This window comes from Rhamphochromis sp. 'chilingali' (assembly GCF_963969265.1).
Source record: "Rhamphochromis sp. 'chilingali' genome assembly, chromosome: 9".
Lineage (NCBI taxonomy): Eukaryota > Metazoa > Chordata > Actinopteri > Cichliformes > Cichlidae > Rhamphochromis > Rhamphochromis sp. 'chilingali'.
The window spans coordinates 28,496,131-28,521,357 of record NC_137936.1 but is presented as its reverse complement, the minus strand read 5'-3'; the positions used below and the strand labels follow the sequence as shown (position 1 = coordinate 28,521,357).

At 39.5% G+C, this 25,227-nt stretch overlaps 1 protein-coding gene across 3 annotated transcripts in view; it reads left to right on the top strand.

Annotated features, from left to right (window-relative positions):
• Positions 1–25,227, top strand: part of chd6 (chromodomain helicase DNA binding protein 6) — a 99,241-nt gene that overhangs the window by 48,979 nt on the left and 25,035 nt on the right. For all 3 annotated transcript variants that reach the window (XM_080891462.1, XM_080891463.1, XM_080891461.1), the window contains exons 4-28: positions 2,071–2,215; positions 5,117–5,270; positions 6,244–6,393; positions 6,644–6,709; positions 6,824–6,885; positions 8,667–8,784; positions 12,323–12,409; positions 12,562–12,699; positions 14,186–14,307; positions 15,727–15,970; positions 17,076–17,252; positions 17,436–17,579; positions 17,751–17,849; positions 19,511–19,667; positions 20,071–20,281; positions 20,468–20,663; positions 21,642–21,806; positions 21,944–22,123; positions 22,446–22,556; positions 22,967–23,169; positions 23,640–23,720; positions 23,806–23,924; positions 24,105–24,264; positions 24,411–24,500; positions 24,749–24,852. In XM_080891462.1, the coding sequence (XP_080747588.1) occupies positions 2,071–2,215; positions 5,117–5,270; positions 6,244–6,393; positions 6,644–6,709; positions 6,824–6,885; positions 8,667–8,784; positions 12,323–12,409; positions 12,562–12,699; positions 14,186–14,307; positions 15,727–15,970; positions 17,076–17,252; positions 17,436–17,579; positions 17,751–17,849; positions 19,511–19,667; positions 20,071–20,281; positions 20,468–20,663; positions 21,642–21,806; positions 21,944–22,123; positions 22,446–22,556; positions 22,967–23,169; positions 23,640–23,720; positions 23,806–23,924; positions 24,105–24,264; positions 24,411–24,500; positions 24,749–24,852 (3,483 nt within the window). The remainder of the gene's footprint in view (positions 1–2,070; positions 2,216–5,116; positions 5,271–6,243; positions 6,394–6,643; positions 6,710–6,823; positions 6,886–8,666; positions 8,785–12,322; positions 12,410–12,561; positions 12,700–14,185; positions 14,308–15,726; positions 15,971–17,075; positions 17,253–17,435; positions 17,580–17,750; positions 17,850–19,510; positions 19,668–20,070; positions 20,282–20,467; positions 20,664–21,641; positions 21,807–21,943; positions 22,124–22,445; positions 22,557–22,966; positions 23,170–23,639; positions 23,721–23,805; positions 23,925–24,104; positions 24,265–24,410; positions 24,501–24,748; positions 24,853–25,227) is intronic.

The window sequence follows — 25,227 nt, the reverse complement described above, 5'->3', positions numbered from 1 at the left end:
AGTGTTTGCTGTCTGCTAACCTCTGCTGCTTTGAAGTCTGTGTGAATGAGTGTCTCGTTCTGTGTTTTGTCAACAACCAAAGAACAAAACCTTAAAAATGTGATGACAACAGGCGTTTGAGCTCGAACAGTTCAGGACTAATTGGCAGGCGAGGATGATGCCTGTCCTGTTTGTAAATGTCCTTAAATCATGATCAGACATGTCAGCATAAATATAGGTTATTATAATGCGATTGTTGGATTTAATTAAGACCGAGTACGCATGGTTATGTGTTTGCACGTGTGTGGGTGGGTGTATTAGCATTCTTTCAATAGCTGAAGAACAGAAAAAGATTTTCTGCAAGAATTATATCAGTGCATGTTTGATGATGCCAAACCCAGCAATAGACTTAGATGACACTGAAAGTAGGATAATAGAATTTATATGTATTATTGAAACAACTACAAGCTGCATTTTGGATTCTTTGTCAGTGCTGCTGACAGTCCACTGTTGGCTTGGGGACAGTGTATACTCTCAATGCTGTTTTTGCGACCAAACAACAACAAAACAAACAACACAAGAAAAAACCCCACATGTTCCCCCGTGGGTGAATATTCACGGTGATGTTGACATTCTTGGTTAATAAGAACATTGTGCCTACGTCAAGATTATTTTCATCAGCGTGCAGACTCTTCCTTTTGGATCATGTTTGTGGGGTTTGGTGTTAAGTCCTGAAAATTATTGAGTTTGTATAAAATTTAGCCAAGATATTAATATTTTCATGCTCTGCCTATGATGAATTAAAAGAACGTACTGACCCCTTAATCGCTTAGCTGGACCATCAGGTCAAAATGTCAATATTTCTGGTACCGTATTTCCCGGACTACAAAGCGCACCTGAATATTAGCCGCACAAGCTAAAATCAGGGGAAAATCCTGTTTTGTACATACATTAGCCGCACCTGACTAAAAGCCGCAGGTGTTTCAATGTTGACTTATCATATGTAAGAGAATATGCACAAAGGGAATTGTCAGGAAAGAGATGGCTGTTTGGAGACATCACTTTTATTAATATTTTGAAAAACAAGTTATGGGTACATATTTGCACATGTAGTACATAACAGTAGCCTACAGCACACCAGAAAAATAGATTCGGACTACCTTTTAGGCTCAGGTGCAGTGACACAGCTTTAACAAGAAGAAAAGTCAGTCATTCACCACCATCTTTCTCTTCTTCCTGCGCACTAAAACCACCAAAGTCCTCTCCTCCAGTGTCGGATACAAACAGGCTCAGGATGGCTTCGTCATCCACTCTCCGCTTCTCTCCTTTGTTGTCACTTTCAAAACCAAAGAAATCCTCATTGTCAGTGTCAGAGTCGAACACCCTCTGAAGGGCCGTGGCGGTGTCCTCCTCTCCATCATGCAGCAGTCCAGCCCTTCAAAATCCGTTGGTGATCGTGGATGTTTTCGCACTTTTCCACGCTGTCAGATTCCACCGGTGGAGTTGGGCATAACTTGCTTTTCGCAAGTTTATCGCCGCTCATCATCCACGCCTCCCGCTGAACGCGTACCGCTACTTTGAAGTTTGTTTTTCGCGCTACTTCGTACGGCACTACGTTGCCTGGCGGACGGACATGTGACTAACATACCACTCTTGAACCCCGATCCTTCCGCCAGGCAACGTAGTGCCGTACAACAGCGGAACACACAAAACAAATCGTCTTACGATATGACAAAAATCATGGACAATCCATAGAAAAGCCGCACCTGACTAAAAGCCGCAGGGTTCAAAGCTTGTGCAAAAAGTAGCGGCTTATAGCCCGACAATTACGGTACTTTTGTTTAGTGGTATTTAGTAAATGTAAGCCTGCTTGCCAGCCAAGTACAGTGTTCAAGAATGCAGGGCGTTGCCATACAACGGCCCTAGCAAACTAATATTAATACATGTGCATCAAAAGAGCTGTGGGGAAAAAAGAAAAAGAAAAATCAGCTTCAGTTTAAGAATGACTAAAGTTATCATGGAAGTGTGACCACCGCCGCTTGTCCTGTACAAGAGCTTGCATTAACTCACAAATTTCCAAATCCTCTTCAGCTCGTCCTACCCAAGGAGTCCACACAAAAGTCCCAGGGGGGGCACACGGCACCCAGGCCGCCCACAGCCATGGTAAGAACCACGGTCAGGCGAACAGCAAGACGCCAGTCCCGTCAGCGCCAAAACAGAGGGGTCGAAAACCCAGGTAAGACTTTCGGACGGGCTAACAATTCATGGGTGGAGAGAAGAATTTACAAGGAGAATATTGCTATAGGGAAAAAAGGTAGAGAAAAGAGGCCGCACTAGAAAACCCCTTGAAGTGCACAATAATGGGGTAAAGCGAGGAAGTCGGCAGTAAACCTGTCGTGTGCAACAAATAATGCAGTTCCTTGGTTACAAATATTTCACTTTGAAGCTACATTAAGGAGAAATACTAAAGAGAGACCCAGGACATCATGAATGCATAGTAAGGTTTTGACCTTTGCAAAATAAACCACTAAAGTCAAGCTGGTGATTTCTGGAATTTGTGAATTTTTGAAAGCTAATTAACTTTGGAAATGTGTTTGAATCTTAATTTTAATGTGAAGATAAACAAACACGTCCATGCAAGCTGATAAAATGTTTCTCTTTATCAGCCACGCCATCACTTCAGAGATGCTATTCACGTCTTATCTCACAAACCTCTTATAAGCACATGAGGATGTATAAATATGATACAGATGCATATACCTTAATAACAGACTGTTTAATTGCAGTTGACAACCTTAGCTGTTCTTCCTTTACTGTCATTGCTATTCCCCCTTCTATTAATCAGCTCACTTTTTAAAAGCTGAGCAATTGGAGGGTAGATGGAGGGAGCACTGACACATCTGCCACAAATGCTGCTACTGTCATATTTTATATCCTCAAATAGTAATCAGGCTTTTTTATTTTATTTAGCTCACCTGCAGAACACACCTGTATTAAAGTTTGATCAGCTTAATTTCTCATGTCTTAATACAGAAACTCATTTTGATGAGTAACTGAAGTGTGATCACAAGATGCACGCGTACATTTTAAATAACATTAATAACTGCACTCTGAACTTAACCAGACCTTCCTGTAACCCTTTCGTATATTAACAGCCTTACTGTTTAAGTGGATGGAACCATTTAATCTCTTAGTGGAACTTTTATTGTAAAGCATTAGCATGCGTACGATACCCAACAGCAGCTGTACCAGATTGTATTTCCTCAGCTTGTGTCTGCGGCCAGGCTTTTATTTGTTCTTGTCATCTATGCACTTTGCCATTTTCAGACCTAGCTTTCAGGTGGCTACTGTTGGTTATTTTAAGAAAGAATGGCAGACTTTAGACAGGATTTCTTTGTGAATTACATTTGTGCTAGGATGATCTTAGATGTGTCACAGCAGCATGCAGTAACTATTGGGTTGTGGATAAAGAGAAAGATTGGAGCTCAAGAGATTGGTGTAGACTGGAATGCATATTTGTGACAAGTTGAGTTAAGGTTATGATGCTGTAATGTGAATGAGAGAAAGGAGATGGTGTCAGAGAAAGAGCAGGTTTCTCAGACAAAAGCAGTACATGTGCAAGCAGAAATTTATGATGAAAATAGTTTGGAAGAAATGGATTGTGAATGAATGAGGGAGGACAGAAATGGCAACAGATGTGAAGTTAAGAAAGGAAGCAGCCGAGTTATGAAAGACAAAGAAGGGAAAAAAACACCAGTGAGTGTGAGAAGAGAAGAAGCTGCCAATGAAAGTTATGAAGAGAATGTAGGAAAGAGATGATGATCAGTGCCATGAAAGGGGCGGGGGTGGGGGAGTGGGGTAGTAAGGATGAGAAGCTACAGGGATAATGATGTAAAGGAAGAGTGGAGATAAGAGAGGAGAAAACTAGATAAAATGTTAGAGAGAGAGAGAGAAGATCCACTGTAGTAATGAAAAGAAGACCTTGTGAACTCTTCTGGCTTGGGGTCATTTCCAGGTTATGCTCTGGTATCCGTCATGTGTTGTTCGAATAAAACCATCCACAGGAAGATTAGAAAAGCCTCATGTGGTGCAGCTTCCATCTTAATCTGCTGCTTTTGTCTTTTCTTATTGCTCACTTTGCCACAGTTTTTGTGCAAAAGAGAGAAAATGTCTTTAACCGGTGCAGGAGATGAATCTGTTTTGCGCCTTGGACTCTGCCTGCCAGTATTATCCTAAATCATTAGTCACCATAAGCAGTTCATGTGTCAGCTGCATTTTTGACTTAATAGCATTTAATTGTTATACTGTAAAGTCAGCGGCAGAAGAAAGTGTGGAATATTGAGTAATTTTTTCCAAAAGGTGACTTATACTGCATGTCAACATTTTGTTTAAAGTTTTATTTTGTATTTTTTTATTTTATTTGTGTCAACGATGCTTGATTGCTCATTCGACAGGCAATAAATATCTGCTCGAGAATGTCAAAATTTTTATGTTGCTTCCCTTCTTAGTTTAAAATGAATAGCTTTATGGCAGTATTCTATACATTAATAAAAGGAGTCAGAAAAAAATCAGGGTTCCCCAAAGGGAAATTGTTTTATTGCAGTTGTTGTGAAAAAATGTTGAGAAATCTACAGAAGTAGAAATGAGACAAAATGACATTTCTGATGGATAACATTTTTTAAAAAGGGGAACAACGGATTTCCATCATACCACAATTTGATTTGACAAAGTGAAAACAAAAAGAAATGATTTGTTCGTTGTAGTTTTAGTAAGTGCTTGAAGCTGGGGACCTATCATTTCAAGTAATTGAACATTACACTTTGCTCTTTTGCGTTAACGCCTTTATTAAAATGTTGCAAACAATGCATTTACTGTCATTTCTCAGGCTCTGATTTTGCTGTCAGGTAGCAGTTGGGCAGTCTCGTTGTAATCTGTGATCAATCAGTGGTTGTCTTTTGTGATTAGGAAATGACAGTACTTCTGCATATTAGCATAAAGAGTAAGAGCTGAAAGAACTTCCTCAACCAGTCTGCCACAAATCCTCAGGGAGCAGCAGAGTTTCCAGCCGCTGAGTGAGAAAATGCTGCTGCAGGCTACTAGAGTGGCGAATTACTCATCAGAATTCCTGCCCTCACAGAGATCCTGGCGCAGCGCCGGTGGAGAAGAAGAAGAAGGGGAAGAGGAGAAACCAGGAGCTGGCTGTCCAGGAGGGGGTGGAGAGTGATGACACTACCTCAATGTCAGCCATTAACATGGGTGGAGAGGACAGCCAAGACCCCCTGGATAATGCAGTGAGTGCACAGCAAAACTGGATAGAGGCTGAACACAAAAGGCTGTCATCACAGTATTTACAAAGAAAAACCTACACAAAGGATAAAGGGTCAATTTGATGATATTCTGAACATCAGTAGCATTCTTAATGGCAGGAATCTTAGCAGTTTTTTTCGTCTTTAGTTATATACCACTTTTAAAACAACCAGAGCTGAACAGAGTGCACATTAAAAAAACAGGGAATGTCAAAAATAGGTGCACAGACCACCAAAATGGAAAACAGGATTAAATGTCTAAGGCCATTAAATAAACAAGAGCCACCACAAGTTGAAAGCATGTGTTGAGATTTGCGTCATTAAGGAAGGAACATTTGACTGTGCGATGCAGTCCGCAATTAGAAGCAGTTCTTCTAGGATCTACAAGGCTTAGAGGTAGGGTGGAGGCAGATGAGCGCTTAAGTCAATTCAGTATTTGACAGGCATACAGAATGTCAATGCTAGTGCTGCTGTAATGCTTCTCTATTTTGCTGGTGCTAATTTGGAGTCTTCCAGCAGCACTCTGTAGCAGCTGGAGAGAGTCTGAGCTAGCCAATACACCAGTGTGTTTCAAATATCCAGGAGAGCAATGTGTTGATAAAAGTCGTCGTGTCACTGAGAAATCGGATGGGCTTCAGGAGTCAGGTGGAGTTTTACAGATTGCTTCTCTTTTTGACTGGAAAGACATTTTTGAAGGCACAAAATAAAATGGACAAGATTTCCACATCGGAGTGTCAACCTGACTTAATTAGCTTAGCATTCTTTCTTACATTCACTGCAGTATCTGCATTGTGTAAGAGTAACACTGATACACAGTCGCTGAGCATAAACATTTAATCATTTCTCTTTTCTTTAGTTTACATGTAGATATACTTCCTCATGCCTTCTTTTTAATTCTTCTGTCCTTTTTTCTCCTCGTATTCTCTCTCTTTTTTTTTTTTTGCCCCTCCTTCTGCAGAAGCGACGTTCGGGACGACAAGTCAAAAGGAGGAAGTACAACGAAGATTTGGACTTTAAGGTGGTAGATGATGACGGAGAGACCATTGCAGTTCTTGGAGCCGGTCGCATCGCGGCGCTCAATGCCACTGCTCTGGCATGGCAGGCTGAGGTAAGCACATAGATGGTCATCTGGTTCTTTCTTACTTTTTCCTCTCAGTTTTGTTATATCTATGTTATCATTAAGGTTTTATAATATTTAATATCTTAATAATTATAGCTTTTAAATACATTTTTGGTGTTTATCTGATTGCAAAGGTTTGTTGCTTTGGAGTCTTAGTGTTAGGCCTGTTTGAATAAAACCTTTGCATTGCATTGCAGCCTTAAGCTTCAGTAGTTAATCTTCTGATTCTGTCTCTCAGGAACCACCTGAGGATGAGGCCAACATCATTGAGAAAATTCTGGCTGTAAGAACAGTGAAGAAAGAGGTGAAGGACAGAGAATGAACACACACACTCGGCTTATATAGTTTTTTTTTTTTTCTTTATCGCTGCTCGCTTATTTCTCGTTTATTAGTTTTGTCTCTTTCTGTATCTCCATAGACGTCATCATCAGAGGACCAAACGGAGGAGATTGAGGAATTTTATGTCAAATATAGAAATTTGTGAGTACCTCTTTGACATTGGTTATTCATGCAGTTACATATACTGGAAATTGATATTTTTAGCTGTCACGGATGAGGCCACTTTCACTGTTGTATGTTTTCCTGCACAACAGTGAAAACATTCCTTTGCCTCTTGTGTGATCATTGTTGGAGGAGGCACAGGTTAGAGATGTTGTGCTGCATTGCAGGTTTGATGTCAGGTTAGATCAACTGTTGGCAAAATCGTGTGTTATAGACTAGATTAGAGTAGCCCTTTATTGTACATGTACAACAAAATTGTGGCTGCTCTGCAACGACTGTGCGGATTTAAATAATAAACAGACAGGAATAAATAGCAAACAGGAGAAATATATACAATCAAGAGGGCTGTATACAAAAATAACAGAAAGACACACATTAGAGAACAAATAGTGGTATTCACAGTTAGAACCGCCACTCTGTCTAATACAGTCTAAAACTGCACTTCCAGTAGCACTCGCACCTGTGAGCCAGCCGGCAGATTATAATTGCTTATGTGGTCAAACATTCTTAGATCTGCACTGCTTTCATAATAAACCATCACTTAATTTTCTTCCATACTTCAGAGCATGAAAGTGTGTACATGACTGTGTAAACTGGGCATGGCTCTTGTACATTTAGGCAGTCGTCACCATCGTTGATAAAATGATAACTTTGACTGCACGACAGCTGCTAGCATTGACAAAAAGGTCAGCAATGCCAATAATTAGGTCTTTTGACAAGTTAATTACTGGTTGGAGGGATGTCAGTTACTCGTCATCTTTCGTCTTACAACCTCGCATTCATTACATGAAAGGAATGTCGTGCCTTTGTTGAAGTTGTTAATAGTTTTTATGACATTTATTTGAAGTAATTCGAAGTTTATACACATGTGGTTCTCTAACAGTTGCTTGTAGCTTTGCATCCGTAGTCTCACAAGCACTCAGTTAATTTTATCCCCGAGGCTCAGGTTCTCCAGCCAGTCTAGGGATCTCTTGAGACTTTTTTTCTCTCTCTGGGACCTTTTATTATAAAGAAAAGACCTAGAGAAATATACATTAGTAATTAAGATTGTAATTTACTCTCTGAGGTGATGAATAAAACATGATCAGATCGCTTGAGCAGTAAAACTGAGTCAGTATGAATCTTACTCAGTAGAATAATGTATTCAGAAATTAGAAATATGTAGTAATAGTGTAATATTTGTAGTATTAAAAAAAATCACCATTATGCATAATGCAATTGCAAATATATAAGCATTTGCATAGTAACTACATGGTATCCCTTAAACACGTCAGATACATTTCTAGTATTTGTCCATTTATGGGTTGAGGTTTATAGATTAAATCACGTATGTTAAACTGCAGCCACAGGATCAGTAGTAGAATTTGTTTTGCCGTCTTTCCTTTCCCTTTAATTAGGGAACACTTTCTCAGTATTGCTGATTAATTCCAATTAAGGTAACTACTTCTAGCTGAAAATGCATATTTTAATCACTTGCAGTGCAGAAAACACTGGTTATGTTGAGTGAGGTGAAGGCTGTTCTCTTTATGGATTGATTTTCAACTGTTCACACAGTTCAAACAGGCAAACGCCCGATTGTTTTGGGAATCCACCCATAAAAATAGAAAACTGTACGAGTATTTAAATCATCTTCTCATGTGCCTCTGAACCACTTTCAGTGTTCAGGTTTTAGATCATCCTTTTGACATCCTGTTCTGAGCTGTTCTCACACGAGCTGAAAGGCTAAGTAGCTGGCTATGTTTTTTGTCATGTCATTTCAGTTCCTACCTACACTGCAAATGGGCCACTCTGGAAGAACTAGAGAAAGATCCCAGAATCCACCAGAAAATCAAGCGCTTCAGGACCAAACAAGCCCAGATGAAACACCTGTTTGCCGAGGTAAGGTTAACCATCATACCCTCATATGCTGTTCAGGACTGGATAAAGGGTTAATATTCTCCTTTTAAATGACAAGACAAGTTCATGTGCTATTATCCAGCTAACCATTTCCAAAGCTGTGTTGCCCATAACAAAATAATTATGAACATATAAATATGATTAGTTTGTGTATGTAATGAATGGGCCACGCTGCCTGATAGTTCACAGCACATCCATCCTGTGTTACTGCAAAGTGTTCAGGGTGCTTCAGAGGTTAACAGGCTAACTCCATCAGGATGTGATGGGGTAACACCCTGACACAGAAGCATCATTTGTTCTTAAGTGCACAATTTCATCTTCATGGGAGTCGACCTTGTCACACTTCATGGGAGAGAAATCGTTGTTGTTGCAAAACTGTTAGTAGACTTGTTTGACAAATGGGTTCAAATACAGGGAGTGCAGAATTATTAGGCAAGTTGTATTTTTGAGGAATAATGTTATTATTGAACAACAACCATGTTCTCAATGAACCCAAAAAACTCATTAATATCAAAGCTGAATGTTTTTGGAAGTAGTTTTTAGTTTGTTTTTAGTTTTAGCTATTTTAGGGGGATATCTGTGCGTGCAGGTGACTATTACTGTGCATAATTATTAGGCAACTTAACAAAAAACAAATATATACCCATTTCAATTAGAGCAGGGCGATATGGCCAAAAATATTTATCACGATATACATTTGAAAATTTGCGATAACGATATAACTGACGATATAATTGATGCGAGACAAAATACAACTCCACAACATTACTAGCGCAAAAAGACAACCTTCCATTAATTTTCACTTAAACAAGAAGCTGGTTTTTATGTACATTAAAGCTTTATAAAAATGTAACAGTGCAAATGCAAATTCCTTGCTGAAAGTTTAACCAAAAGGCATTTCCAGTAGAAATGGGCTGACATATCCTGAGCATAACCATGTATAATATCCACTGAAGTTAAAAAGAGGTGCTTTGCAACATTAAACTGTAGTGTGCAGTACGTATTTTTTGGACCATAAGGCACATTGAGCTAAACAAAGCAGTTAGATAAATCAAACTTTATTAAACTCATTCTTCTTGCTTCCTCCACTTCTGTACCATTGATTCATTGATGTTGAATTCTCTGGCAGCTGCTCTATTCCCATGTTGTTGCAGTATATTAATGACTAGCCTTGTATTGTGGATGGATTATCTCAGTTGTTCTCCTGACTGACGTTTGGTCCGTTTACAGCATCCTGCCATGCGATTGCATTTGTCTCTAACCATGAGGAACCTTAGTGTTCATCCTCCAGCTTCACTGTTTATGTTATGCTAACATAGCTGTGTCGCTAGCGATCACGTAGCACATCATTATATACCAGCTAGCCCAACTTCAGTAATCCTACAAACGTCACTGCTGTTTAGTTTCCTGCCTTCATTTATGTTGGAAGTGATAGCAGAGCTGTACGTTTGAATTTTTTCAGAAATCTCTCAGTCAGAACATGCTATATCATGCTTAGGTAACTAGCGAAACTAGCGAGCTAACTTCCGCTAGCTTCCTGCTAACTTCTAACTCCGTTAAATGTAATAAATTTTGTTTTCATGGATGCCTGGAAGTTAAACTGAATTGTTACACCTGGTAAAGCAGCAATGCTGATCGTTTTATTAAAGATGAAAGAATTTAGACAGTTAACTCTCAGTGATGCTGCAGTGTTTGTTTGACCTGAAGTGTACTGAGTTTAGGACCCAGATTACTCCCAGATTTAAGAGCATCTTAGTCCGACAAATACAACAATAACGACGGCCGCTTGCATGTTCTGCAAAAAAATGTGCTTTGTTGTGTATCTGACGGACAAACACCAAACCAGTTCCACATCACTGAAGTTGCACCATTTTTACAAACCAATTCTGGTTCATCTGTTTCACTCAACAATCGGCCATGTGCGTATGAAAACAAAGGCACTGCGCATGCGCGTTTTACTCATATTCTATCGCGATATTTCATTTTCCTATCGTTGCCTAACATTATACCGGTATTACCGTGAACGGTATAATATGGCCCAGCCCTAATTTCAATTATTTATTTTTACCAGTGAAACCAATATAACATCTCCACATTCACAAATATACATTTCTGACATTCAAAAACAAAACAAAAACAAATCAGCGACCAATATAGCCACCTTTCTTTGCAAGGACACTCAAAAGCCTGCCATCCATGGATTCTGTCAGTGTTTTGATCTGTTCACCATCAACATTGCGTGCAGCAGCAACCACAGCCTCCCAGACACTGTTCAGAGAGGTGTACTGTTTTCCCTCCTTGTAAATCTCACATTTGATGATGGACCACAGGTTCTCAATGGGGTTCAGATCAGGTGAACAAGGTGGCCATGTCATTAGTTTTTCTTCTTTTATACCCTTTCTTGCCAGCCATGCTGTGGAGTACTTGGACGCGTGTGATGGAGCATTGTCCTGCATGAAAATCATGTTTTTCTTGAAGGATGCAGACTTCTTCCTGTACCACTGCTTGAAGAAGGTGTCTTCCAGAAACTGGCAGTAGGACTGGGAGTTGAGCTTGACTCCATCCTCAACCCGAAAAGGCCCCACAAGCTCATCTTTGATGATACCAGCCCAAACCAGTACTCCACCTCCACCTTGCTGGCGTCTGAGTCGGACTGGAGCTGTCTGCCCTTTACCAATCCAGCCACGGGCCCATCCATCTGGCCCATCAAGACTCATTCTCATTTCATCAGTCCATAAAACCTTAGAAAAACCAGTCTTGAGATATTTCTTGGCCCAGTCTTGACGTTTCAGCTTGTGTGTCTTGTTCAGTGGTGGTCGTCTTTCAGCCTTTCTTACCTTGGCCATGTCTCTGAGTATTGCAAGATATCTCACTATTTTTGACTTTTCTGAGCCTGTCAAGTCCTTCTTTTGACCCATTTTGCCAAAGGAAAGGGCGTTGCCTAATAATTATGCACACCTGATATAGGGTGTTGATGTCATTAGACCACACCCCTTCTCATTACAGAGATGCACATCACCTAATATGCTTAATTGGTAGTAGGCTTTCGAGCCTATACAGCTTGGAGTAAGACAACATGCATGAAGAGGATGATGTGGACAAAATACTCATGTGCCTAATAATTCTGCACTCCCTGTATTGCAACGTGTCAAGGCAAGTCATTTTTGTGCATTTTTTTTAAGTCACTGTTGTTCCCTGGGAGCTTTTTAAGTACTGCAACAGAGGGTATCATGTTGTTATGGATGGGGAGAACTATGTATAGGCACCGTACAAGAAGAGAAGAAGAATTATCAGTGGACGAGTTACAAAAATGAGAAATGGCACTATGCACCTCTGGGTTTTTGTCATGGCCATGCGGCCCGGTTTGTGACACAATGCTAATGATTAAAGTCAAATTACATTTCAGGTGTTCTCATGTGAGACTATTTTTTAGAATCAAACTGTTTTTTTTTCTTGTTTGTTTTTTTCCCTTCATCCCTCTTTGTCTCTGTTTTTTTTTTTTTTTTTTTTTTTTGTGTAGCCCGATGAGGACCTATTTAACCCAGACTATGTAGAAGTGGACAGAGTGCTGGAGGTAGCTGTTACCACAGATACAGAGACCGGAGAGGTAGGTAACACATAAACACAGACACCCTCCCACAGAGGTGTTTTTCTGGTTTGAAAGTAGCTATTACCGAAGATCCTCAGTGTGATGGTGCTCTCAGAATCCTGTGGTACAAATACAACATGTTTTTTTTTCTTTCTTGTATGTGGTTGTAGGAGGTGACCCATTACCTCGTTAAGTGGTGCAGTCTCTCATATGAGGAGGCAACGTGGGAGCTGCAAGAGGACTTGGACCCAGAGAAGATCAAAGAGTTTGAGGAGATCCAGAAACTGCCTGCAGACCTCAGACACATTGTGAGTAGACACGTAATCGAAGATGAGTACCATAAGAAAACTTGATGCAGCGCTTTAAAATTAAGGAGAAATTTTTTCCTCATTGTAACAAACCTCAGTTCAAGAACAGACGGGTTCAGTTGAGGAAAAAGCGCAACACACTGTTGCACTTCAGAACTGCTGTTTTTGAAAAAATGCTATATTATACCACTATGTAGCAGATGCTGCCTGATAATGGTCATGATTTACTATGTTGTTTTATACTGTCATGTTCTGGTCACTGTTCATTGGGAAGCAGTTTAATCCTTTTAATCCCTTTGCACTAAGATGATCATTAGTTCCTTTTCAGTCGCAACATAAGCTGTGGTAGTGTGCTTGGATTAGTTCAAGTAATAATATGTAGATTAAACAAATGTGCTCCATTTAGGACTCATTTCTGTGAATAATATTGAATTTGTGTAACTGTGTATTTGCTACAGTGGTTGCCATTTTTCAGACTATTTTTCCTGCTCTGGTACAGGAAGATAATGTCCCTTTTCTCTCAGTACAGTCCACAATGCTCCGATAGGCTTATTTATTTATTTATTATTTTCACAGCTGAGACTCATTTGAATTTCTGAATAGATATGGAGATGTGGGCGGCAATTCAGACGTTTTGAGCCATCTTAGATACATAGTGAGAGAAAACATTTACATTATAAAGTTAGGCTGGTGGGAGGATAATAGAAAAAGGGAAACTGCGCTAGTGTACACCATTATGACTTTATGTTTTATCTCTAGCCATTTCTGCGGAACAGACAACCTTGTCTGCCCACATCTCTACAACCACTGATCCTCAATTTTGCCTTTTTGGTGTTGCTTCTTTTTCCCCAATGCTAACGAGTGCAAACATGATCGGCTTTGTGTGATTTTTCTTTTTTCTTTAAATTCTTTTAATCCCTCACAGTCTGATTCGCCTCAGATATGTTCTGCTCTTTAACTATAGATCTGTTCTTAGCTGTTTAGTGTTAGTATAACTGCTTTGTAAGCAGAAGCAAGAGATGGCAGCGGTGTGACATGATAGGTTGTCATTATCCCAACAGCATATTTACTTTCCAAGGTTGAATACATAATTGTTACTTCAATAGCAGCAATTTTTTTGAGGTTCTTTCAATTTTTGGACATTCGGGAGCAAAAACTGAGCAAGTTATTGTAGCTCCTTTGCTATTATTAATTTAAAATCTAGTATAATCACCTTATTTACCCATTCAACCTCTATAATAGCTTCATTTTACACTTATAAACTGGCACAACTCACTTATCTTATTTCTGACTGATGAGAGGAACCAAATAATTTCATCATCTGATTATATCCCAGTTTTCTTGGATAGAGTTTTGTAATGATTCCAATCAAAAAATACAGCACATAACATGTAATAACTGTATTTTTGTTGTTGCATTTTGTTTAGTAATTACTGAAAAGGTACTGAAAGGGCAATTTATATTTGTATGTGTGTTTGCATCAAAGGAGCGTCCTTCTCCAGAAAAGTGGCAGAAGCTGGAGCGCTCTAGAGATTACCGAAATGGAAACCAGCTCAGAGAATACCAGTTAGAGGGAATGAACTGGCTACTGTTCAACTGGTACAACAGGTGAATATACACACTGGAACCATTCTAGTCACATTCACTCACTGAGGTTCAAACAATCCAGGGTAAATTTAGGGCTAAATAAAAGAAATAAAGCAAACTCTCATGATCAGTTAGTTGATTAATTAAAATAAGTCATAAACAATGACAGTTTTACAGTCAGTTAAGCTCCAATTATGCACTGAGGACTACGACTCACCTGGATGGCTCCTATAGGTCATACATACATACATATATACACACTGGTTGTATACATTGTTACTTCTCTAGCAGGCGTGCTCTGTGTGTGGGTGTGTCCTGCCGCTCTCTCCCTGACTCAGGTGCCACCTCTTTCTCCTGTGGAGCCAGTGCGCAGCTGACTCCACTCAGCAATCAATCAACACTGCACTATAAAAGCTGCGGAGAAGCGCTGCCCAGTCTCTCAGTGGGCAAGCTCTGGCAGGGTTGGAAATGTGTCCTCGTGGTGGAGTGTGTCGCAGTGTGCCAGCTTCACTGGCATGTTGTACTTCAATTATGTGTTGAGCTACTAGTGAGTAGTTGTCACCTCCTGCTAGCAGAGAAGTGGGTTTCTTCCTTTGAATGATTCATTAATTTTTTCCCTTTATTTAAAGCAGCATTTATGGTCTGCTGATGTTTTGTTTGTTTGTTTGTTTTCTTCTTTTTCTTTGATAGACAACAAAAGAAAAACAGGCAATTTAATTATTATTTTTTTAAACCCAGTTATTTTATTATTATTTTACTAGTCCTTTTTGGGGGACATTACCTGCATACATAAACTAAAACATCACGCAAACACACTAAAAATCATGGTGAGCACTTCCTGATTGCAAGAAGCAGAGGCCCAAAATAAAACATGAGTGCAACTCCTAACCTAAACGAGACAATAGATGTACTGTATCTAATCTTGTCATATTTTATGGCTTCATTCTAAATGCATTTCAAACTAAAGTCAGCCCCACTGCTGGCCTGAAACAAATTAGTTCCACGAAATGTGACCCGTGTACAAATGTGGTGCAGAAAACCAGTGAGACTTCCTTTCACTTCAAAAACACAAAAGCACTTTCACATGAGAAACAGTCTTCCAATCTGTGTACCGTAAAAGTCAAAGAAAATTCCTGCAAATGCATGTTGGGATGTAAAACAAGTCTGGCTCTACTGTCATTACAGAAGCAAAATTTAACAAACCTTGCTTTAATTTTTAAAACCTCAAACTTTTTAAATTAGTTTTTAACTTATGAGATTAGAAGTCATCATTTAGATGAGGAGCATTTGTATGTTTGACTGATTCGTGTTACGAGATGCAGAGTTCACGTTATTATCACAAATGTGTTGAGACAATTATGTTTACACAAACTGTAATCTATTACATGAAGAAGTTATTGTATAATTTGCACAAATGGATGCCTCTGGTTTTCATCCTAGAAAAAACTGTATACTAGCAGATGAGATGGGTTTGGGAAAGACAATTCAGTCCATCACCTTTCTCTACGAGATCTTCAGCATGGGGATTCGCGGGCCCTTCCTCATCATCGCACCTCTGTCCACCATCACCAACTGGGAGAGGGAGTTTCGCACATGGACGCACATGAACGTTATTGTGTACCACGGCTCGCAGATCAGCCGGCAGATGATCCTGCAGTATGAGATGTTTCACAGAGACCCACAGGTAATGTTTGACTGCAGTCATCTCCTCTCATTGATCAGCCAGGAACTGAATCAGCTGTGTTATGTTTCTCTAGTAGCTTTGAAATGTAAGGTGTGTTCAAATATTTGGTGTTTGATTCCTGTTGAAATTCCAGAGAGGTTGGAGTTTTGGGGCCTTCTACAGTGATATAAAATTTAGTGATTTGCTCTGCAATCACTAAATTAATAGGAAAAATTGAAATGCTACAGGGTCCAGCTTCTCCTTTGGGAAAAAAAATGTAATCAGTTCAACTTTGTTCTGTACTTGCGCTTGAAGCTTAGTCTGTAAGAAACCGAGATTGTGTCATTTTTCAGTATTTTATTTGACAAAACACCTAAAGGCATAAACACCTACATAATAAATAGACCAACTGAAGTAAAAATACAGATAAAGCCAATGTTAAAGTTGGGAGACGGCGCAGAGTCTTTGGATTGATGATTTTTCGTGGTCGGTCAAATGAGTTATCGCAGTTGTAGAGTAAATTTTTATTGCTCATAAATAACTGCAATGTTGTTAAACATCTACCTCAGTATTTATTTATCTGACTCTGTTAAACAGCAGATGTTTTTGTTTACGATTTTCAGCTTGTGTTTAAATCAATAAAAATTGGAAAAATTATACCATTCAGTTGCTAAACACCCGTTCGCTTTCACTCGGCTTGTACACATAACAGTGTTGCATCAGGGTTCTTATTGCTTCTTATTTATGTATAACAGAGAATTATCATTACTATAGTGTATGCGTTTATTATGCAAGCTTTAATTTTTATCTCCGCAGATATCCGAGGGGCTTGAATACTAAGTTTAGTCATGTGAGCCTAATGCAGCTGTGTAGCAGTTTCTGTTGTTTGAGGCATTCTTTATTCTATTTCTTAGTCAGCAAAAGTTCTATAATGTCCACCCCTGAAATACCAAATATGCGTTTTCCTTTTCTTTTTTTATAACAAGGGCAGAGAGACAAGTGTATCAGAGGCAGCAAAGAAAACTGGGATCAAAACTGAACCACAGATGTGATATTGACATGAACCTTTTGATTATCTTGACCCTGAAATATGAAGTTTATATTCTCACCCTTCCCTCTCTCACAGGGTAACACTATCCCAGGTGTGCTTAAGTTTCATGGGCTGATCACCACTTTCGAGATGATCATGGCTGATTGTCCAGAGCTGAGAAAGCTGCACTGGCGCTGTGTGGTGATCGATGAAGCCCACCGGCTAAAAAACAGGAACTGCAAACTGCTTGAGGGTCTCAAACTCATGAACCTGGTCAGTCTGTGTGTGCTATATAAAATAAAATAAAAAAGGCTGTTGTTTTAGTGCTGAAATGTAGTCTTATTTATCCCATTGGGTTTTTTTTTTAGGTTTTTTTTTTAGATGAACTCAGCAGATTATGTGTGTATTTTGTTGTTGTTATTTTATTTCTTCAGTATATTGTACATATTCCAACAGGAACACAAGGTCCTGCTGACAGGAACCCCTCTGCAAAACTCAGTGGAGGAGTTGTTTAGTCTGCTGAACTTCCTGGAGCCACTACAGTTCCCTTCAGAAAGCACATTTCTCGAAGAATTTGGAGACCTCAAGACTGACGAACAGGTATGCACAGTTTACAGTTTTCCTCCATTCTAGATTTTAACCAAGAAAAATGAAAATTTTGACGTCGTGTGCTAACATTGCTATTCTCTCCGGCCCATCTTGCCTTTCGCTCTGTTTATTTTTTCCTCTTACTGAGCATCGCATTCACACTTTGTCTAATTTCTCCAAAAGGTGAAGAAGCTTCAGGCCATTCTGAAACCCATGATGCTAAGAAGACTGAAAGATGACGTGGAGAAAAATCTCGCACCTAAAGAAGAGACGATTATAGAGGTACGGCTGTGTTTTCGTGTGTGCTTGATATAGAAATGTAAGATGGGAGTAATGCTCCTATTTTTACAGTTCTCTGAGCTCTTTGCTGGGAAATATTTTTATCTTGCTGCATTCTGTTATGGCTGAATGATTCATCAAACATTACTGATGAAAGCTTCATTCACTTGGCAACAATACTGAATCCAGCAATTACACTTATTTTTATCAGTATTATTAGTCTTTATTAGTCTCTTAAAACACAACTAAATAAAAATGAAATTAAAATGAAGTTGTCAGTTAATTAAAATGAGTGTTCATCTGTGATGAGTGTCTGGTCTTGTTTCCTCTGGGTGCTCCAGTTTCCTTTCATATTCCAAACACATACAGATACAGCCACTTAAAATGGCCACCGCATCGCTGACAGGACCATGATGGATGTCTGTTGGAATTCTTGACCGATTGTCGACTGATAGATAACCGTAATGATATACCCTGCCTGTAACAGAATAGAATAGAATTCAACTTTATTGTCATTGCACATGCACAGGTACAGACGATGCAAACACGATTGTAACTCCCATAAGCAGTATTTAGGAAAACCAGTGGTAATTTCTTAAGTATCCACCAGGGGGAGCAGCGTGGAGGCGCATTCATTTACAGAGCCGCTACACACGTTTTCAAACATTTTGCGCTGTGAAAGAGAAAGTCCAACTTCAACAACAGGTATGAGTCCCGCAAAAAAGCGTTCAACCCGCAGTCTTTATTTAGTTAGTTATAAGTGCAAAAACTCTATGTGCTGATAGATAGGCGAGAATTTACAGTCATTAACGTTCAACCTGATGTGCGACTATACAAACGGCGCTCTCAGCCCCAACAGATTTTTTTTTTTTTTTTTAAATATGCAATTTAGATTATTAGCAGCTGATACACATTTTATATATTTTGTATAATTACAAATAATTTGTAATTTTATTTTATTTTTTTTCTGAACTTTATGACAAAGTTAAAATGAGGGATTTTTGCTCTCCTCATTTTAGTGCTTGTTGTTCAGCTGCTGAGATTCATTTGCATATTGCCACCTCTTAATGATGAGAAATAAGAGCCCCCCCACCCCCAGCTCTGCCTGTCTGTAAAACCTTCTTAGTGAATGCCATTGATGTGTTTTGTCCTTTTATAAAGTTAATCACAAAAGATTTGTCAAATTTTTTTAGATTACTGTTAAAATCTGTTTTCCACAGTAGCCATATTAAAACTGCTGTTGATACATCTGCAAACCTTGTGACATCATGTTAAATTATTAACAGTGTAACTTAAAAATGTAAGTAATTTCTACTTTATAGGATGATCTGTCAAGTCAGAACATGCTTGTTTAAATTCGTTGAGGTCCGCACAGAGAAAACAGTTTTCAGTGCAAGTCCGCGTTTGTGAAAACAACGACATCAGAATTTTTTTTTATCTTGGGGTAACTGAGCGCATGTCTCTATTGTCTCTACTGTTACAACAGGATGTATGACAAAGAGGAAAATAAGAGAAAGCATCAATAGGGTCCCCTTGAAGATTTCTTCTCCATAACACTGACACACAGCACGCTATATCGGCTTGTGTCATTACTTAACAGCTGCTTAAAAAAAAGAAACACAATTTTAAATGGATGCTTTTTTTCTTTCCCGTCTTCTTTTCAGGTTGAGCTGACCAACATTCAAAAGAAATACTACCGAGCCATCTTGGAGAAGAACTTCTCTTTCCTGTCCAAAGGAGCAAACCAGCACAACATGCCCAACCTCATTAACACCATGATGGAGCTTCGCAAGTGCTGCAACCACCCTTACCTTATCACAGGTGAGAGCAAACATGCAAGCACTCACAGATTGTTATTCATTATTCATAGTCAAGCAGTTGTTCACCCACTCCCTCACTCTCCACTCCCACACTCATTGACCTTGTGTGCATGAATCTGCCTCCTTTGTTTTATGTACACATCTTTGATAACAGAATTATTTATTGAATTTATTACTTATTAATGTATTAGCACAATATATTTACAATACCATGTTGTCAGCTAACAGCGAGTCAAAACAGTTTAGAAAGAAACCATGAGTGCGAGAGGTAGCTGTGTTGAAGCGTAGTGCCATGCACCCAGATTCTGGGTGTTTTTCCTTTCAAGCATAGAATGCTTAAATAAAATAAATGTACCTTGGTTTGCCTTGACTTGCTTTACCTTCGCCTTCTTTTGTTTTTCTAGGAGCTGAAGAGAAGATTCTGGAAAGTTTCAAGAAGAGCCACAGTCCAGAAGCACCAGACTTCCAGCTGCAGGCCATGATCCAGGCAGCCGGTAAACTGGTGCTGATCGATAAGCTGCTGCCAAAACTGCTAGCCGGAGGACATAAAGTCCTAGTCTTCTCCCAGATGGTCCGCTGTCTGGATATCCTTGAGGACTACCTCATACAGAGGCGGTAAGGGGAAAGTACAGCAGGCTAGAAAAGAGCGAGGTAATATTCAGAGTAAAGGAAATGTTAGTCAGGTAATTTGGGAAAGAGAGAAGAAAATTTGAAAAGGAAAAAAAAATGCAACATTTTTCAAAAAGGAGAAAGGGGAAAAGTCGATTTACCCTCAAATCTGTGTTGGTGTGTTATCTCCAGCTACACCTATGAACGCATTGACGGTCGTGTGCGTGGGAACCTGCGGCAGGCAGCCATCGACCGCTTCTGTAAGCCAGATTCAGACCGCTTCGTGTTCCTTCTCTGCACCAGAGCTGGAGGGCTGGGAATCAACCTGACAGCTGCTGACACCTGCATCATCTTTGACTCAGACTGGAACCCCCAGAATGACCTGCAGGTGGGCACAGAGCTGCGTAAAGCATCCAAAGAAGCCGTCACAAATTTGCACATGCTGTATGTAACTGATGAGACCAGAATGCCTACTGACATACAAATGAATTTGTGTTGTCAGAGCATCATAAAAAAGATGGAGATCTATCTTAATCATGCTCTCGTTTGACTGTGCTAACTTGCTGCTTGTCTCATTCATGTAATATGTAGTGACATTTGTGATGAATAGTGGGACTGCAGTGGTTGACAAAATGCACGCTTGAAAGGATGCCTTGAATAATGAAGTGAGCATGCAGTGTTACTTGACTCGGAAGGTATAAGTCTTCTCCCGGCTCTGATGCAATGCCTGTTTCTGTATCTTGTATCAAGCTTTCTTAAAATCTTTACAGTTACGAAGATTTTTCATTAACGTGTCGATTTTGATTTTGTCAAGTCCCTGTTTTTGTCTTTCTTGCTGATCTGTTAAATGTTGAACAAATTCACTCTAATTAAACTACAGGTTAATGTGCTCATGCACAGTTAGTTTAAAAAAAAAATAAAATAAAATAGAAACTCCTAAATAGACATGGTTGAATCCTCATGCTAAAAACAATTTCTCTTAACTTATAAACTCATTTATCTTTACACTTAATTCTGGAAAGTAATTGAAGCTAAATATCGATCCTTCCATTTTCTACCCCTTATCCTGGTCGGCATTACAGGGGCAGATGTACAGCAGACCTACTTCTTCCTAACCACTACCTCTAATGTGTATAAAAATATAGAATAATTATGTTACAGTTATGCTGAATTTGGCAAACATTAGTCACAAGCACTGATGCAAACAATATGCAAATCTTACAGATTTAAATTTACTTTGATCTTTACCTTTTCTTTAATGATGTATAAATAGTCTCAGGCCCTCATAAAGTATTTTCAAACCAAGCTGAGAGAAAGTCTCTGTAAAATGTAATGCTTTACACTTCCATGCTTCCTACTGTTATAGGCCCAGGCACGCTGCCACCGGATTGGCCAAAGCAAAGCGGTGAAAGTCTACAGGCTGATCACCAGAAACTCGTATGAGAGGGAAATGTTTGACAAAGCCAGTCTAAAGCTGGGACTGGACAAAGCCGTCCTTCAAGACATCAACCGTAAAGGAAGCCTCAATGGAGTAAGAGATTAGTTTTGAGATATTCTTATATTGTATACGATTGTTTAATCTGTATTCATTTTGGTGTGAGATGGTCTGCTGTGTATGTATGAGGGAGAGAAACCCTCAAATCCTAGCTTGTGTCTGTTTTGCGACAGGTGCAGCAGCTTTCAAAGATGGAAGTGGAGGATTTGTTGAAAAAAGGAGCATATGGAGCCTTAATGGATGAAGAAGACGAGGGCTCCAAATTTTGTGAAGAAGACATTGATCAGATACTTCAGAGGAGAACTCAGACAATCACCATCCAGTCTGAAGGGAAAGGCTCCACGTTCGCTAAGGTGGAAATTCTTAAACAACATTAAACTCCTTAAAGCCTAAAACTTAAAAAAGGCTGCACACTGGAGGGATTTTTAGGGTCTCAAATGGTGTTTTAATTCGGCCCCATAGTCTAGGTGGTGTTCACAAGCTCTGAAAGCGGAATACTTTAAATAGTTTGGCGTGAAGATCAAATGTCTTAGTACAAAATATTTGTGCTAAACCTGAGAAATTGGCAGCTTAAGACCAAACATTTGATCGTAAGCCAGCTTGTGTCAAAACCAAGTAAACATCATTTTGGGTCTTAATATTTTTTCCCCCCGCCTTCTGCTTCTCGTTCCTCAGGCCAGTTTCATCTCATCAGGTAACAGAACAGACATTTCTCTGGATGACCCCAACTTCTGGCAGAAATGGGCCAAGATCGCTGAAGTAGAGATAGACTCCAAATCAGAGAAGGTAAGGAGGCTGACAGAAAATGAAAACAAGACGGGATGAATGAAAGAAAAGGAATAAGGATGTGAATACTCTAAAACATCAGACTTGAAAGTGTGAATAATAGAGGGATGAAAAAAACTTTTTTACAGTTTTACTGAAGTAGAATGCACACCTAAAACTGGAGATGTCTTTAAACTGTGTGTGTGGGGGGATGGTATTTTGTGCTCCGAACACCTAAAAACTGAAACCCCCAGTGACATGAGGATGTTTGTGATCTTCATCCTTTCCCTTTTTCCTCAGGGTTCTTTCCTTTTTGAACACCACCAGAGGATAAAACTTAGTTAGAACCTTCTTTAAAATACTTCATCCTGTTATTAGAAAGACTCATGCAATTCTTGATCAGAGGCTGTCTACATTTATCTTCTATCCAGGAGTCACTGGTAATTGACACACCCCGTGTAAGGAAGCAGACCCGTCATTACAACTCCTTTGAGGATGATGAGCTGATGGAGTTTTCAGAGCTGGACAGCGACTCAGAAGAGCGGCCTTGTCGAACTCGTCGCCTGGGTGAACGTAGCCGCCGCTACCTCCGTGCCGAATGTTTCCGGGTTGAAAAGAATCTTCTAATATTCGGGTAGGACCGGAGAGTGTGTTAAAGAAAAACTGCATATGCCATATTAGACCATCAAGACTCTTAAACTCAGTTCGAAAGACAAAACGGAGACCATTCTTTTTCCAAGCTGCTGCAGAATATCTCCTTAGCGGTGGAATGATTTTTTGTTTTAGGAATGCATATACATGCTTAACAGGTGACATCTAACAGCTGGCAGTTCATGGCCATTAGACAGCGTGGCATAATTAATAATGACTTAACCTTTATCTCATATGTTTTTTTAATTTGGGAGCTGAAGTGTGAACGTAAATGAGCCGAAATACAACATTAAAGTTTTCAGTTTGATTTGTTGTGGAAAATTTTCAATAAAGTTGTGATCACACACAGTTTGTTTCAAAGAACAGATCACTGATAGAAATCTGCTGCATTTTCCTTTACTATCTCATTTGTTTCCTGTGTGCATTTCTGTCCGCCCTCTCTGTTCTTTCTAGGTGGGGTCGGTGGAAGGATATCCTAAACCATGGTCGGTTTAAATGGCACCTCACAGAGAGAGACATGGAGGTGATCTGTAGGTAAGAGTAAGAGGAATCATCATTATCGTCTGTTTGTTAGCAGTAGCCAGAGTCCGACACATCATGTTTCCTTTTTGTTGTGTAGGGCTCTTCTGGTTTACTGCCTGAGACACTACAAAGGCGATGACAAGATAAAGAGCTTCATCTGGGATCTGATCACACCCACCAAGGAAGGCCAAGATCAGGCACTCGTAAATCACTCTGGTTAGCATTTTACTCTGCACATGTGCTACAATATACAGTATAAAGTCAGCTTATGACCTAAAGATTGCACCACGTATTGGAATGTATAGACCAGGATTAACTACTGGTATAAATACAAAGTTAAATTGGTAGCATTAACTCTGTGGAGAATCTTTCTTTTCCTCCTTGTCTGCATTGCAGGTTTATCAGCTCCCGTTCCTCGGGGTAGGAAGGGGAAGAAGCTGAAGAATCAGCTGAATGTTACTGAGGTGAAGAATGCTGACTGGCTGGTCCATTGTAACCCAGAGGTGGTGCTGCAGGATGAGAGCTACAAGAAACACCTCAAACAACACTGCAACAAGTCAGTGCATTAACAGAGCTTTTTGCTTATCACTACTTACATGAAGGACTTTATTTTACACTAGAGTGTGTTTGGTGGTGTTTATTTACAACATACAGAGTTTACGACATGGATTATGACACCGCTTCTCCTTTCTCACTCCACAGGGTGCTACTGAGGGTGCGGATGTTGTACTACCTAAAGGTGGAGGTTCTAGGGGAAGCTGCCACTCAAGGTTTAGAGGGGGTACCTGCCAGGTATGATGCAGACAACGTATCATTCACATAGTGTCAGATCAGTTGGCACTGCTGACCAGATCTGGCAAGAAATGAAAACCTTAAAATGAGCTGATTTGTTCAGCATTTTGGTCTTCCCACTTTTTTAAGCTCACATTTTATCTTTTACTGTTAACATTGGAGGGAAATATGATTGACTGGCTTGTGTTTTAGTGCACTGACTTGACGCTGACAGCACTGACGGATGGACTGTTTGTGTGTGTTGACAGTAAACTTGAGGTGCCGCTACCTGACGTCGACTACATAGAGATTCCAGTGTCATGGTGGGATGCAGAAGCTGACAAGTCTCTCCTCATCGGGGTTCACAAACATGGTGAATACAGATGTCACATTTGGCACAATATTTTGCCATGCAGCATCTACTTTTTTTTTTGCTGTGTGCTTTAATAAATATTCAGTTGTTAATTGTTTACAAATTTTTACCAAGCTCGACTTGAATTTGAACAGACTTTAAGGAACAAACATAGATGCTACGTATGCTATTAACATGTACAGCACTTTGTGAAACTCTGGTTTTATGTTAAAGTGCTTTAGAAATAAAGTTGGTATGGTATGGTATGCCATCTGTTATTTGTGTGTGCAATGTGTAGTACTCTCAGATCTGTGTTTACACAATTTTTATTTGTTTATTTATTTATTTACTTTTTTTTTTTTTTTTTTTTGCTGAAGATGAGAAACTGCTTTAGAA